Source organism: Myxine glutinosa, chromosome 1 (assembly GCF_964187855.1).
Source record: "Myxine glutinosa chromosome 1, kmMyxGlut1.1, whole genome shotgun sequence".
NCBI classification, from domain to species: domain Eukaryota; kingdom Metazoa; phylum Chordata; class Myxini; order Myxiniformes; family Myxinidae; genus Myxine; species Myxine glutinosa.
In genome coordinates, this window is record NC_136261.1 from 192876553 (window position 1) to 192893953 (window position 17401).

The following is a 17401-nucleotide window of genomic DNA, read 5'->3' on the forward strand; positions in this document are numbered from 1 at the left end:
TGTAACAACTACAAAGGGGGCGACGCCACTCTCGGTGCCTTTGCTTGGATCATTCTTAACAGGGTTCGCCACCATCTGCTCGAGCACCAGCGACCAGAGCAGTTGGGCTTTACACCAAAGAGGTCAACGATTGACCCATATCCTTGCACTTCAGGTCCTCACCGAACGCAAGCGAGGGTTTCGTCAGGGGCTGCTTGTAGCCTATGTTGATCTCCGCAAAGCGTTTGATTCGGTGAATCGGGATGCCCTCTGGAGGATTCTTGGTCTTCGTGGGGTGCCACCAACGCTGATCAATCTGATCTCTGAACTATACTCTGGTACTGAGAGTGCTGTGAGGTGTGGTGGCTCCATCTCTGACTTATTGCCAGTTTTTACTGGAGTTTGGCAGGGGTGTGTACTGGCTCCCACACTCTTCAGCGCTTGTATGGAATGGATTCTGGAGAGGATGTTGGACCACGCTGCGGTGCATCGTTTGGGAGTGTCAAGATCTCTGACCTTGATTTCGCAGATGATAGTCATCTATGCAGAGACCATGGACATTCTTACAGGGGCCCTCCAGGCACTGAATGAGAAGGCGGAGCCGCTGGGATTACGGATTTCTTGGGTCAAAACCAAGATCTAGGCTTTCAATGAGATCTTGGAGCTGCTGTCTTGTCTGTGCCTGTTTGTGGCGAAAATGTTGAGGTCACGAAGAGATTCACTTACCTTGGCAGTGTTATTCATGTCTCCGCATGTTGTGAGCCAGAGGTTGATAGACGTCTGGGTCAGGCCTGGGGAGTCATGGAATCACTGGATCATGGGGTGTGGCGCTGCCGGTATCTATGTAGGAGGACGAAAGTCATAGTCTTTAAGTCATTAGTGCTTCCAGTCTTGCTCTATGGATGCAAGACTTGGATCCTTACCAAGAGCCAGAGAATGGGACTTAACTCCTTTGGAACCAAGTCTCTTCGGAGAATCCTTGGCTATCGCTGGTTGGACTTTGTGTCCAACGAGCGGTTGCTGAGAGAGACTCAGATGAGATTTGTTTCCTGGATGGTCCGTGAGCGTCAGCTGCGGCTGTATGGACATGTGGCTCGTTTTCCGGACGCTGATCCAGCTCACCAGATACTCTCAGCAAGGGATCCTCGTGAGTGGAGGAGGCCAACGGGCCGACCGCATGCCTTGTCGTTGCAGCAGGTTGATCGGCATCTCAATGAGACAGGGGTGGGCCAGGCATACGCCTGTAGGATGGCCAGAGAGAGGCCCCTGGAGTAACGTCGGAAAGTGAATGCAATAACGCGCTGCTCTGGCGCTTGCGCCCATACTTGACTTGACTTGAAGGTGGAGGTGGAAGTGGGTTATAATCAGAAAAAGGAGGGGGGAGATGAGTTAACACAGGCTTACAGGACATGTTATTGGTTCTAAATGATCGATAGGTGGCCTCAAATGCATCATGAGGAGGCCCGGCCTACAAAGCATCTCCATACACGGACACCACCGCAAAACCTTTTCCATGCACATAACAATATATTTGAACAAAAGAACAACTAAATCATCATTTTTCTTAAAATAGAATAACTTACCTCATGCTTTGTGTCTCGGTACAGTCCCCGGGCCATTTCTGATTGCGGGCTGAACTCTGTTCCAGATAAACACAAAAGTTAGAAGATCTATCCATACAGGTATTGAAACTACGCAAGTAGAAGATGTTGGAAAGAAGGTAAGCCACTAAGTATGTCGAGCAGACTCAATAATGTGAAACAAACGAGTGATGAATGATCAAAACACATCTATATTCTGTCATGTTGTCAAATGCTTATTTTTCATAGGGACACCAATTATATTCTTCAAAAAAAATTGCAAATGCATAGCGTAGATAATACCATGATGGAGACAGAATTACAGGAACTTATCTTAAACAATGGTGTAAAATTAATGTTGTATGTTACAATCTGCCAAAGAAAAAAATACTGCACCGCTATGAGCCAAAAAGCTAGATGTTTCGTACAAAAAGTTCAATGAACTATGGAGTCACAACAAAAATAAGTGGTAGACATGTAATGAATGGGATATAAACAAATCAAGTGAGTCTCAGCTTGTGGTAACAGAAAAACCACCTCATTAATGCTTATATTTCGCCTGCGACTGAACTTCAGCAACGTCTTCAGCTTCACAATCAGGCACGAGTTACCCTGAGCAGACCTTTCTGAGCTGGCCTTAAAAACCAGGTGCAGTCTCGGCGTGCAATGTCAGACCAGGTCTTTTATCAACTTTTCACAACTTACAAGGACAAAGTATATGTGACACATAAAAGAACGAATTATTGCTCACCAACCTTGCATTCCTCACCTAATTCGAGGTTATACGACTCCAGACAGCATTGCCATAATAACCTACAGCAATGTGCCTGGAACTGTAGCTTCAAGTTAAGTCAGCAAATGCCAAAGTGCAGGGAATGCTCTATTCCAAATACATTTACCTTTGCCACCAAAGGTAGACGGAGGTTATGTTTTCACCCCTGTCTGTCTGTGAGCAATTAAGGTATCTCAAAAAGTTATGGATGGATTTGGACACATTTTGGTAGACAGATTGGGTATGTGACAATGACGAAATGATTAGATTTTAGTGAAGGTCTGAATCTGGATCCGATAATTACATCCACCACTGAAGGTGGGCAGAGGTTATGTTTTCACCTCTCTGTCTGTTTGTCTGTCTGACAGTTTGTGAACAGGATATCTCAAAAAGTTGTGAATGGATTCGGACGAAACTTGGTGTACAGGTTGGGTATGTGACAAGGAAGAATTGATTACATTTTGGAGAAGATTCAAATCCGTATAAGGATCCGATATTTACCTCCGTCACTGAAGGTGGGCAGAGGTTATGTTTTCACACCTGATTGTCTCTTAATAATCTGTCTGTTTGCTTGTTGGTGAACAGGATATCTGAAAAAATTGTGGACGGATTCGGACGAAATTTGGTGGAAAAGTTGGGTGTGTGACAAGGAATAATTGACTCAATTTGGTGCAGTTCCGAATCCGGATCCGAGAATTTTTAAAGTGATTCTTTCACCATCGATCATAGGGCTAAAACCTATATATGGCACTATATCTCAAAGTTATGGACAGATTCAGACGAAACTTGGTGGACAGGTTGGGTGCATAATTAGGATGAATCAATTGAATTTTGGTGAAGATCTGGATCCGTACACGATAATTAAATTAAAAAAAAATTCAGTGGTACTTCACCATTGAGAGATGGGACCAAAAACGATATATAGCATGATATTTTAAAAATGTATGGATAAGGAATGACAAAACTAGGTGGATAAGTTGGTTAGAACAAGCCAATTCGATTCTGGTTCAGGTCAGGATCCATATCCGGACTATCAGTGGGATACAAAACGTAAACTGTACAGCCTATTGGATGTATGCGCTCTACGGAGTGCCGTTTTGGTTCCAGTTATATTTGAGATAGAGTTGAGGCCTTCTGGACTTCTAGTTTGGTTATGAAATCCAAGCTTAAATTTATGAAGAATTTGTATTCTTGAAACCTAGTTCGCATCAGCAAAATGAGCATATCGTCATTATTGGATTATCATAAAAAGCAGCTGTCTCACACATGACCTTCAGGGAGTTGTTAGTCTGCCTCTAATGCTTGGTCTGGTCTTTATAACGTGCTGGTGAACACTCTGTGCTTGCCTCAATGTGGGAAAGGCATTATGCTACCTATAAATTGCAGTTACCCACATCCCTCAAGCCTGAAGTTTTGTTAACCTTACCTCCATAGAAGAGAATGGCATTATGTAAAAGTAGCTGAGTGTCTCCTTGAAACTCCTCAATAGTTTTGTATAAACAATCCTCCACGTTCTGTGCAGTACAAACAGATGTAAAGAGGTTATAAAGAGATCGTCTCAAACTACAGAACTTGAGGGCTCAGAAAAATCAGGAGCATGAAGCAAATATGTAGTTTAAGCTTGAGAAGAACAGTTGAGAAACTCAGAAAAATCAACACGTCATGCTGGTAGCAATCTCATACATTTGCATTCTCTTCGATAGGTGGTCCAAATAAAAGCCAATTGCATGGAGCACATGAATTCAACACTGCATACTTTATAAAGTGAGTTCAGCAAAAAATATAGAATTAGTGAATGTGTGCATTGCAATCAAATAAGTAATCAATTGTAATTTTGTGATTAAATAGCAAGTTTTTGCTATCATTTTATTTTTCAGCATTTTTGCAGAAAATCGTTATTGTCGGGTTTTTGTTTTAGATTGCCCTGCCTGTTAGCCAGCAGAGCTCTGCAAACAAAATCTGGAGCAAAGTCGATGGCACACCGTCGCAAATCCCCACGCTTCCCACATAAAGCAGAGTTGAAAGATGGTAAAAATTTCCAGCAGGAATAACCCAATTTTAAATATTGAGCAAAACGCTGCCTCTCCTCCTCCCTCCCCCCCCTGTTTTGACCCCATGACCCTAAGTCCCCACCCACTGGAGCATTAACCGATGATCTAATCCAAAAGATTCGGTACATATTCCATGTATCCCCCCATGTTGATTGCATATACAGTAGAACGTGTACTGGTCTTCATCAATGATCTCTCTGACTCTCTCGAAAATCCTCTCTATCTCTTTGCTGATGACTCCACTCTCTGCCGCTCCATTCCTCTTCCCTCAGATCGGCAGTCTGCTGCCTCCTCACTCTCTGAAGACCTGGACAAAATCACAGACTGGTCAAACAAGTGGAACATGTCTTTCAATCCTGACAAATCTCACACTCTTACTATGTCTCTCCGAAAAGATCGACTGGACAACCCTCCCATCTACTTTCTCAACAATCCTCTCCAAGAAGTTCTGTCGCTCAAGATTTTGGGTCTCACTATCTGCCATGATCTTTCTTGGGAAAACCACATTTCCAAGCTGGCCTCCAAAGCCAGTCGCCGACTGGGCATCCTCCGTCGTGTCAAGTCCTTCCTCGGCACACCTGAGCTCCTCACCACATACAAGGCTTTCATCCGCAGCTCAATGGAATACTGTTCTCCCCTATGGGCCGGTGCTCCTGCCTCACACCTAGCTCGGCTTCACGCTGTTGAAACCAAAGCTTTCAGAATTATTGGAATCTCCCGCGATGAAGCTATCTCTGAGGGCCTTTCACTCACTCACCGCAGGCAGGTAGGTGGTCTTTCTGTCTTCTACCGACTCCTCTCCGGCCTTGCACCCCCAGCTCTCTCTGTGCTCTGTCCCCCAAATATTCCTACAGGTCGCACAAGATCTGCCAGCAACCCTCTGATGGTTAAACTGCCGAAATCTCGGCTCTCTGCTCACCTTCACTCTTTCATTCCTCTTTTCTCCCGCCTCTGGAACAAACTCCCTCACTCCCTTCAATCCCACTCCTCCCTCCAGGTCTTTAAAACAGCTGTTCACCACCATCTCTTATCTTCCCCCATCCAAAACCTTGATCTTTTCTACCCCCGCTAATTCACCCCAGATCCACCTTGTTTGAAATTCCAACCTCTTTCCTGGAAGTCCTGGCAGTGTCCATATGTTTTATACCTCTCCCACCGCCCCCTTCCCATGCCCCCCCCCCCCCAAAGCCCTCGCCCTCTCTCAGATCTCTCGATGTCTCCATGTCTCTCGGTCCCTGCTCTCAAATGTTGTGTTTGTGTCCTTCCCCCTCTCTCCCCATCTTGTCTACCGCTCCCGATGTTATATGTTTCATGTGTCGGTTTGTCTTTCTGTGTGATTAATGTTCGCTCTTTCACGAGCCTCGATCTTGTATACAAAACAAAAAAAACAAAAAAAAAAAACAAAAAAAAAAAACGGTTCTTTCAAAAATGTTTTTAAATGTGCCTGTAATTGCATTTTCTGGTATTTCACGTTTTGACCCCACCCCAGGGGACAGGTCCAAAAATTATACTGCCCTCACACCTTCTTGCCACGTGGTGATCATAACTACCAAGTTTGGTGAATTTCTATACAGCCATTTAGGAGGAGATAGTGTGACAGAGAGACAGACAGACCTGAGATTACAATATCCCCCCATTTTCCTAAGTGGTGAAGCCGCTTCAATATTTGGCTATGTCCTTCCTTCCATCCATTCGTCAAAAATGAAGAACATTTCTCACCCAACGTGTTTAATTCTAAAGGGTAATTCTAAAGGGTAATTCTAAAGGGTAATTCTAAGGGTAATGTGAACGGTGGACACGTGAAGCTGTTTACGGCGGGATATCCCCCAAAACATTGTTTACCTGCGAACCATGGACACATGAAGCTGTTCACAGTGTGAATGACGGGATATCCCGCGAAAGCAGTGAAAACGCGAAACACATGGTAGCAAACGCAGCAGGTCATGCTCGCGGCTCATAGTTTTTTTGTTTTTTTGCGTATGTCCAGCTGCTTATGCATGGCTGGTGAAAGATGGGTATTATGAATACCGTATGTCAAGATAATGGCTCAAAATTATCCCCCCCACTCCCCCCCCCCCCCCCCCCCACGAAAAAAACACGAATTCGTGGAACACGGCCACGAATAGGGGGAAAAAAAACGCGATTTTGCGGAACACGGCCACTAATAGGAAAAAAACCCCCCACGAATTCGTGGAACACGGCCGCGGATAGGAAAAAAAACCCACGAATTCACGGAACACGGCCGCCAATAGGAAAACAAATTCACAGAAACCGGCCGCGAATAGGAAAAAAAACAAAACCTCGATTTCACGGAACACGGCCGCGAATAGAAAACAACCCCCCAAAAAACACGAATTCACCGAACACAGCCGCGAATCGGAAAACCCCCCCACAAATTCACGAAACACGGCCGCAAATAGGGGGAAAAAAACCGTGATTTCGCGGCACACGGCCGCAAATAGGGAAAAACCCCACAAATTCACGACACGGCCGCGAATAGAAAAAAACAAAAAAAAAACACAAAATCGCGGAACATGGCCGCCAATACCGGAAAAAAACCCCACAAATTCACAGAACCCGGCCGCGAATCGGAAAAAACCCCCCGCAATTTCACGGAACACGGGACGCGAATAATAATAATAAATTTTTTTTTAAACCCCACAAATTCGCGGAACACAGCCACGAATAGGAAAAAAACTCGATTTCGCGCAACACGGCTATGAATAGGAAAAAGAAAACCACAAATTCATGGAACACGGCTGCGAATAGAAGAAAAAAAAAAAACCGCGATTTCGCGGAACACGGCCACGAATAGGGGAAACAACCACGAATACATGCAACATGGGCGCATAGGAAAAAAACCCGCAATTTCGGGAACACGGCCGCGAATAGGAAAAAAAAACCGCGATTTCACGGAACACGGCCGCGAAAAGGAAAAAAACAAACAAAAAAAACCCACTAATTCGTGGAACACGGCCGCCAATAAGAAAAAAAACCCCCCCGCAATTTCACAGAACACAGCCAGGCATAGGAAAAAAAAACGCGGTTTCGCGCAACACAGCTGTGAATAGATAAAAGAAAACCACAAATTCACAGAACACGGCTGCGAATCGGAAAAGCCCCCCGCAAATTCACGAAACACAGCCGCGAATAGGGCAAAAACGAACAAACGAAAAAACACGAATTTGCTGAACAAGGCCATGAATAGGGGAAAAAAAGACACACAAATTCGCGGAGCACGGCCGCCAATAGGAAAAAAACCCACAAATTCACAGAACCTGGCCGCAAATAAAAAAAACCCCGCAATTTCCCGAAACACGGGGTGCAAAGAGAAAAGAAAAATTAAAAAACCCACAAATTCGCGGAACACAGCCACGGAAAGGAAAAAAAAAACCGCAATTTCGCGCAACATGGCTGTGAATAGGAAAAAGAAAACCACAAATTCACGGAACACAGATGCGAATAGAAGAAAAAAACCCCGCGATTTCACGGAACATGGCCACGATGGGGGAAACAACCACGAATACATGCAACATGGGTGCGCACAGGGAAAAAACCCGCAATTTCGCAGAACACGGCTGTGAATAGGAAAAAGAAAACCACAAATTCACGGAACGCAGATGCGAATAGAAGAAAAAAACCCCGCGATTTCACGGAACATGGCCACGATGGGGGAAACAACCACGAATACATGCAACATGGGTGGGCACAGGGAAAAAATCCGCAATTTCGCGGAACACGGCTGCAAATAGGAAAAAAAAAAAAACGCGATTTCACGGAACACGGCCGCGAAATGAAAAAAACAAACAAAAAACACTAATTAGCGGAACACGGCCGCAAATAAGAAAAAAAACCACAAATTCACGGAAACCGGCCGCGAATAGGAAAAAAAACCCCGCAATTTCACGGAACACGGCCACGAATAAGGGGAAACAACCACGAATACATGCAACATGGGTGCGCATCGGAGAAAACCCCGCAATTTCGCGGAACACAGCCGCGAATAGAAAAAAACCCGCCATTTCACGGAGCACGGCTGCGAATAGAAAAAAAACCAACAAGCGTTACGCCTAGGTCCCCCGTCGGTGAAGTGATGTGAGTTGACAAAGTGGAAGATGCAGAAAACATGCTATGATATGATATTTCGCTCACAAGGTTCAGACATACATGGAGAAGGCCATCTTGGATTTTGACGTGGCGACCCAATTTTCAATAGCGTTATTCCTTATGCCTAGATACACCCACACACCAGATTAGAAGTTGGTACTTCGCTTATTTTTCAAGATATTCCGCTCACAAGGTTCAGACATACATGGCGGCGGCCATCTTGGATTTTGACGTGGCGACCCAATTTTCAATAGCCTTCTACCTTGTGCCTAGATACACCCAAACACCAGATTAGAAGTTGGTACTTTGCTTATTTTTCAAGATATTTCACTCACAAAGTTCAGACATATATATGGTGGCGGCCATCTTGGATTTTGACGTGGCAACCCAGTTTTAAACAGCCTTCTTGCTTGTGCCTAAATACACCCACACACCAGATTAGAAGTTGGTACTTCGCTTATTTTTCAAGATATTTCACTCACAAAGTTCAGACATACATGGCGGCGGCCATCTTGGATTTTGACGTGGCGACCCAGTTTTAAACAGCCTTCTTGCTTGTGCCTAGATACACCCACACACCAGATTAGAAGTTGGTACTTCGCTTATTTTTCAAGATATTTCGCTCACAAGGTTCAGATAATATATGGTGGCGGCCATCTTGGATTTTGACGTGGCGACCCAATTTTCAATAGCGTTCTTCCTTATGCCGAGATACACCCACACACCAAATTAGAAGTTGGTACGTCGCTTATTTTTCAAGATATTCATCTCACAAGGTTCAGACATACATGGCGGCGGCCATCTTGGATTTTGACGTGGCGACCCAATTTTAAACAGCGGCTTTCCGTGTGCCTAGATACAGCCACACACCAGATTAGAAGTTGGTACTTCGCTTATTTTTCGAGATATTTCACTCACAATGTTCAGACATATATATGGTGGCGGCCATCTTGGATTTTGACGTTGCGACCCAATTTTCAATAGCGTTCTTCCTTATGCCGAGATACACCCACACACCAGATTATAAGTTGGTACTTCGCTTATTTTTCAAGATATTCATCTCACAAGGTTCAGACATACATGGCGGCGGCCATCTTGGATTTTGACGTGCGGACCCAATTTTCAATAGCGTTCTTCCTTATGCCGAGATACACCCAAACACCAGATTAGAAGTTGGTAGTTCGCTTATTTTTCGAGATATTTCGCTCACAAGGTTCAGACATATATATGGTGGCGGCCATCTTGGATTTTGACGTGGCGACCCAATTTTCAACAGCGTTCTTGCTTATGCCTAGATACACCCACACACCTGATTAGAAGTTGGTACTTCGCATATTTTTCAAGATATTCAGCTGACAAGGTTCAGACATACATGGCATCAGACATACATGGCGGCGGCCATCTTGGATTTTGACGTGGGTTGCACCCACACACCAAATTCGAATGTGGTCCTTCGCTTACGAGCGCACGCATGCACGCCCGCACGCATGCACGGACGGATGGACGGACACACGGACGGAGGGGAAAACCATAGTCCCCCTTTCGCTCCGCTGTGCGACGGGGGACAAAAATAACCCACAAATTCGTGGGACACGGCTGTGAATAGGAAAAAGAAAACCACAAATTGATGGAACACGGCCGCGAATAGGGGAAACAACCACAAATACATGCAACACGGGTGCGCATAGGGAAAAACCCCCACAAATTCGTGGAACACGGCCAGCGAATAGGAAAAAAAAAACACGAATTCACGGAACATGGCTGTGAATCGGGGGAAAAAAAACCGCGATTTCGCAGAACACGGCCGCGAATAGGGGAAAAAAATATGATTTCACGGAACGCAGATGCGAATAGAAGAAAAAAACCCCGCGATTTCACGGAACATGGCCACGATGGGGGAAACAACCACGAATACATGCAACATGGGTGGGCACAGGGAAAAAATCCGCAATTTCGCGGAACACGGCTGCAAATAGGAAAAAAAAAAAAACGCGATTTCACGGAACACGGCCGCGAAATGAAAAAAACAAACAAAAAACACTAATTAGCGGAACACGGCCGCAAATAAGAAAAAAAACCACAAATTCACGGAAACCGGCCGCGAATAGGAAAAAAAACCCCGCAATTTCACGGAACACGGCCACGAATAAGGGGAAACAACCACGAATACATGCAACATGGGTGCGCATCGGAGAAAACCCCGCAATTTCGCGGAACACAGCCGCGAATAGAAAAAAACCCGCCATTTCACGGAGCACGGCTGCGAATAGAAAAAAAACCAACAAGCGTTACGCCTAGGTCCCCCGTCGGTGAAGTGATGTGAGTTGACAAAGTGGAAGATGCAGAAAACATGCTATGATATGATATTTCGCTCACAAGGTTCAGACATACATGGAGAAGGCCATCTTGGATTTTGACGTGGCGACCCAATTTTCAATAGCGTTATTCCTTATGCCTAGATACACCCACACACCAGATTAGAAGTTGGTACTTCGCTTATTTTTCAAGATATTCCGCTCACAAGGTTCAGACATACATGGCGGCGGCCATCTTGGATTTTGACGTGGCGACCCAATTTTCAATAGCCTTCTACCTTGTGCCTAGATACACCCAAACACCAGATTAGAAGTTGGTACTTTGCTTATTTTTCAAGATATTTCACTCACAAAGTTCAGACATATATATGGTGGCGGCCATCTTGGATTTTGACGTGGCAACCCAGTTTTAAACAGCCTTCTTGCTTGTGCCTAAATACACCCACACACCAGATTAGAAGTTGGTACTTCGCTTATTTTTCAAGATATTTCACTCACAAAGTTCAGACATACATGGCGGCGGCCATCTTGGATTTTGACGTGGCGACCCAGTTTTAAACAGCCTTCTTGCTTGTGCCTAGATACACCCACACACCAGATTAGAAGTTGGTACTTCGCTTATTTTTCAAGATATTTCGCTCACAAGGTTCAGATAATATATGGTGGCGGCCATCTTGGATTTTGACGTGGCGACCCAATTTTCAATAGCGTTCTTCCTTATGCCGAGATACACCCACACACCAAATTAGAAGTTGGTACGTCGCTTATTTTTCAAGATATTCATCTCACAAGGTTCAGACATACATGGCGGCGGCCATCTTGGATTTTGACGTGGCGACCCAATTTTAAACAGCGGCTTTCCGTGTGCCTAGATACAGCCACACACCAGATTAGAAGTTGGTACTTCGCTTATTTTTCGAGATATTTCACTCACAATGTTCAGACATATATATGGTGGCGGCCATCTTGGATTTTGACGTTGCGACCCAATTTTCAATAGCGTTCTTCCTTATGCCGAGATACACCCACACACCAGATTATAAGTTGGTACTTCGCTTATTTTTCAAGATATTCATCTCACAAGGTTCAGACATACATGGCGGCGGTCATCTTGGATTTTGACGTGCGGACCCAATTTTCAATAGCGTTCTTCCTTATGCCGAGATACACCCAAACACCAGATTAGAAGTTGGTAGTTCGCTTATTTTTCGAGATATTTCGCTCACAAGGTTCAGACATATATATGGTGGCGGCCATCTTGGATTTTGACGTGGCGACCCAATTTTCAACAGCGTTCTTGCTTATGCCTAGATACACCCACACACCTGATTAGAAGTTGGTACTTCGCATATTTTTCAAGATATTCAGCTGACAAGGTTCAGACATACATGGCATCAGACATACATGGCGGCGGCCATCTTGGATTTTGACGTGGGTTGCACCCACACACCAAATTCGAATGTGGTCCTTCGCTTACGAGCGCACGCATGCACGCCCGCACGCATGCACGGACGGATGGACGGACACACGGACGGAGGGGAAAACCATAGTCCCCCTTTCGCTCCGCTGTGCGACGGGGGACAAAAATAACCCACAAATTCGTGGGACACGGCTGTGAATAGGAAAAAGAAAACCACAAATTGATGGAACACGGCCGCGAATAGGGGAAACAACCACAAATACATGCAACACGGGTGCGCATAGGGAAAAACCCCCACAAATTCGTGGAACACGGCCAGCGAATAGGAAAAAAAAAACACGAATTCACGGAACATGGCTGTGAATCGGGGGAAAAAAAACCGCGATTTCGCAGAACACGGCCGCGAATAGGGGAAAAAAATATGATTTCACGGAACACGGCCGTAAATAGGAAAAAAAACCCCCCAAAAAACACGAATTCGCGGAACACGGCCGAGAATAGGAAAAAAACCCACAAATTCAAAGAAAACGGCCTCGAATCGGAAAAACCCCCCACACATTCACAAAGCATGGCTGCGAATAGGAAAACAAACAAAAAAAACCCGCGATTTCGCAAAACACGGCCAGCGAATAGGGGGAGGAGAGGGAAACACGAATTTGTGGAACACGGCCGTGAATAGGAAAAAAAAGCCACGAGTTTCACAGAACACGGCCAGCGAATAGGGGGGAGGGGGGGATCACAAATTTGCGGAACACAGCCGTGAATAGGAAAAAAAAAGCCGCGATTTCGCGGAACATGGCTGCGAATAGGAAAAAAAACCCCGTGATTTCACGGAACATGGCCGCAAATAGGAAAAAAGATCCACAAATTCACGACACACGGCCACAAACAGAAAAAAATAATCCGCGGAACAATAAGAAACACAAAAAAAAAATTTTTTGCGGAACACGGCTGACAAAAGGAAAAAACCCCACAAATTCACGGAACACGGCAGCGAATAGGAAAAAAACCCAAAAAAAAAACCCACGACCAGGTCACTGAATTCAACCACCAATTATTTTTGAGGTCATCGTAGGCCAAACAACTTATTTTAGGGATTTCGCAAGTATCGTGCTATGCACGACATATTTCTTGTTTATATATTCGTATGCAGCCTGTGGCTACTTGGCTGAATCATTTTTCTGGAGATATGGCGAGGTACTTATTTTTCCCACCTTGGAAGGATAACAGGCTGAGTCGATCCACCTCGTGTTAATTCAATGGCACAACAGGGGCTCAAACTCAACACCTGGGTTCTTAAGCCAGCCAATTTCAACGTTAAGCCAACACCAGGCTATCATTTATTTGAACATCCCTATTATTTTCTTTTCAAGTGCCAGAAAACTTGTTCTACTGCAAAGAAGAAGGGATCTGGCAGGTCTAGAGCCACTACAAGTAAATATGACAGGTGACTGAAATTCTTAGTTCTCCAGGAAAGAAAGAAAAGCCTGTGGAAACTTTCAGAGGAGTTCAGAACTGCTGAAAACAAGACTTTCCAGACGGAACATCAGAAGAAGGCTGAAAGATGCTGGTTTTTCCTCAAGAACATGTGCTAAGAAGCCGCTATTATGAAAGAAATACATTCAGGACAGATTGCACTTTTTGGCTGAATATGGGAACTGTGATTCAGACTGGTTTCAGAGAGTTATGTGTAGTGATGAATCAAGATTTCAGCTTTGCAGTAATGCCCCAGAACATTGTCTTCGCAGATCTGGTGAGAGATTCAACCCTAAGTGCATTTCAACAACTGTGAAGCATGGAGGAGGTGGAATCATGGGTGCATTTCTGTCTGCTGGTGTTGGTGATAAGGTGTGAACAGTCAATTACTACCAAAGAATACCAGAACATGGAGAAAGGATTACTTCCCACCCCTCAAAAGTGATTTCCTGGAGAGAAAAAAGCAAAGAAGTCATTTTTCAATAAGATAATGCCCATACTGAAATAGCCACCAAAAAGTGGTTAGAGAAAAAGTCCCTGAAACTTATGTTCTGGCCTGGTCAGAGTCCCGATTTGAACACCATAGAAAATCTTTGTGTCTATATTCAACACAAACTTATTGGAATTTTTTTTGCAAATTCTGATCAACTTAGGGAAGCTGTCAAACATGAATGGGACAAAATTGACATTTCTCGGTGCAAGAGGTTTTGTAAAAGCTTGACCAAATGACTGGATTAGTTAAAGAAAGCCAAGGGACAAGCTATTCCATACTGATTTGTGCAGTTATTTGTGCATGTTCTGGTGTTATAGTGTTTTTTTTTAATGCACGGTATGGTAAAATAGTTATGACAAAATGTAAAAAGATCGACTCGGCGAATAGACAAATAGAATAGACAGTGCCTTCAGAAAGTATTCACACTCCTTTACTGTTTCACATTTGTTGTGTTTACAGTCTTGATTTCAAGATGAAAGCCGAAAATACGGGAATTTCGTAATTTTTTTTTTTGAGAACACAACTTCCAAAAAAAAAAAATTTCATAAAAATTGCTGTAAACTGCGCGGAGGGCTTTTAGCTACTCCAACATGAGTAATCAATTTAAACTGGGATATGTACTATGCATCTATGGCTCCAAATTTGAAAAAAACAGCTTGGCTCATTTTTTTGGCCCCAGAGTGTACATACATGCATAAAGTCATGTCAAAAACATGTTTTTTTGGTACAAGACCCTTACAAAAGACTCAAACATTGTTTATGATACTGCGTTCAATATCAGCTATTATGATTCCCCAAAATTCAGCCAAACGAAGCTGAACCTTGTGGAGAAACACACGTGAAAGCAAAAAGGCAGGAAGAAGTTCCTTTTCAAAAACAATGGTTTATTTAAAGGTATATGGGAGGTGAGAGACAAGATGCGAATAATAAATAACCAAAACAGACCAGGACTCAAAGGAAAAAACGAGTAGGGAGGCACACACACTTATGTACAATGAAAATAAATAAAGCCTAACCCGCAAATGGCACCGATTACTGGATTTGCATGCAAAACAATGGTGGCAGGCAAGGCCTTGAGCAGGCAGGCATGAAGCTGGCGGCGTGCAGGTCACTTTGGTCATGCAGGTCGCTGTGGTCGTGCAGGTCACTTTGGTCATGCAGGTCGCTGTGGTCGTGCAGGCTGATATGGCTGACGAAGTGCAACTCCAGGCGAAGACGAGAGGATGAATGGTGATGAAGAGCAATGGCGATGAGAGAGATGATCAAGAAGAGACAGGAATTACAGCGGTGTTGCTCTCTTGAAGTTCAAGGTCCAACTGGCACAGCCCTTGTCAATTCTAGAACCGTCTCTATGGGCGGCGAATCCTGTGATTGGCTACCCGCTGCTTACGGACATCACCATCTTGCAGACCGTTTGCCTTGTGGGGCGACTCCAATAATAAGTCTTGCGCTCTTCTCCAAGGCTCAGAAGCCAACCTCACCACCAAGGCCTGTGGTGCGCTGGCCAAACAGGTCATGTTGGCTGTCTTTAAAAGCTCTACGAGCTTTATTTGTGCCTTTCATGTTAAATGGCACAAGTCCTCACCAGGCCTCGCCTGTCAGGGGGTTTGACACGTCAGGGTTTTTACACAATCTCTATACCGTCTAAGAGTTAACACTAACTGCCTCCTTAGTGCATGTTCTACAATACGACTTACCTTTACACCTCTAAGCCTAGACAAATAGCTGCTGCAAGGGGAACCCAGTCATCACACGGTCCATACTATTCTTAACACACACAACCTATGCATGAATCCCCTCCCCCCCACCTCCAAGTAAAAAATATATACACAAAATTTATATATATATATATGAACGCATGGATGGATCAATTCAGAAGTCACTTAAAATAAATGTATTTAATTGGAGAGATAGAGAGAATTTCCATATCGTATATGCATTACAATTGGCCATTGAGCCACAGAGTACATCTTATAAAGAGTCTGGATAGCGCACTTGATCCTACTGCACACCTTCTGAATGATGTGCAGGTCCATTGGTGTGTGCACCAGACGACGATACAAGTGAAAACCACTCTCGTTCGCTCGTCTCCAAACATCCAAAGACTAAAAGGAAGAGGCCACAACGTTGAGCAACATAATAATGCAAAAACATGTTTTGCACATGTCTTCCATACAAATACTCAACTCCTTTGATTACATTACCCTGCAATATCTTGTCAAACATTTATCTGCATACGTCACTCATTAACCTCAACTCCTTAAAACCCAACATACAAATCACTATCATTTACTGGAGTTTTGCTTCATCTCAAAATGTGACGTTTTTGCAGCATACATCCGTGTGGTTAGACAAGTGGGGGAGGGGGAGGGGTGAGGAGGGAAGGACTTCACACCTTCCCCCTCCCCCCTCCCCCCAACATGTACACTATGCCAAGAATATGTAACCAAAATTACACTTGCATTACAAATAAATAAATAAAACTCGTGGATAAATATTGTCTCAGAAAAAAAACCCTTTACCTTTTCCTTCATACGTTGCACCACAAAGCGGAGGTAAGTGCAGAGTTCCTGCTTGGGCCATACCCGCTTCTTTTGTACCTGAACACATGCAAATTGTGTTTTTTGTACAAATCAATACAAGGTTTCCATGTAACTCCCAAAGTCAAAAACGATTACGTATCTTTATATTGCACATGTTTAGACAATTTGGATAGTTCAATAAATCTGGATGGATGGGAAGCGTTTCTCTAGATATAGCTTCTCCTTGAAGTGGTATTGCAACGTAACTGTTAAATAATCTAGAATAAAGTTCATGGGGGGGGGGGGGTGCGGGGGGGGGATTGGGATCTAATGGTACGCCTTCTATCCATTCATCTGTGCCCTCCTCCCCCTCCCCCCCCCCCCAATAAAATGGTGTTTGAAGCTTCGTCTTTAAAATCGATGATGATAATTTCATGAAAGCTTCTTTGAAGTGGTAAATCAAGTCGTGCCCCAACTCGCACTATAAATGTACATGTGCATCGATGTTGGACTTTAAAAAAAGAGAAGCTTTTTTTTGTTTACTATGGTAAGAATGTAATTTCAATCAAATTTGGTGATAAAGTTCCTTTCACGACAACCGTGAAGATAGACCAAGAAAGCATCATAAGTAATGTGGTGTCTAAAAGTTCAAGATAAACTGATGCAAAATATTTTTTGATGGCCAA

General features: G+C 44.1%; 1 protein-coding gene across 1 annotated transcript in view; it reads right to left on the reverse strand.

Moving 5' to 3' along the window:
• ZMYND11 (zinc finger MYND-type containing 11) overlaps positions 1–17401 on the reverse strand; it is a 159512-nt gene that overhangs the window by 31162 nt on the left and 110949 nt on the right. The window contains exons 5-8 of the mRNA XM_068130009.2: positions 16716–16793; positions 16206–16298; positions 3758–3845; positions 1563–1618 (exon numbers count right to left, since the gene is read on the reverse strand). Coding sequence (XP_067986110.2) covers positions 1563–1618; positions 3758–3845; positions 16206–16298; positions 16716–16793 — 315 coding nt within the window. The remainder of the gene's footprint in view (positions 1–1562; positions 1619–3757; positions 3846–16205; positions 16299–16715; positions 16794–17401) is intronic.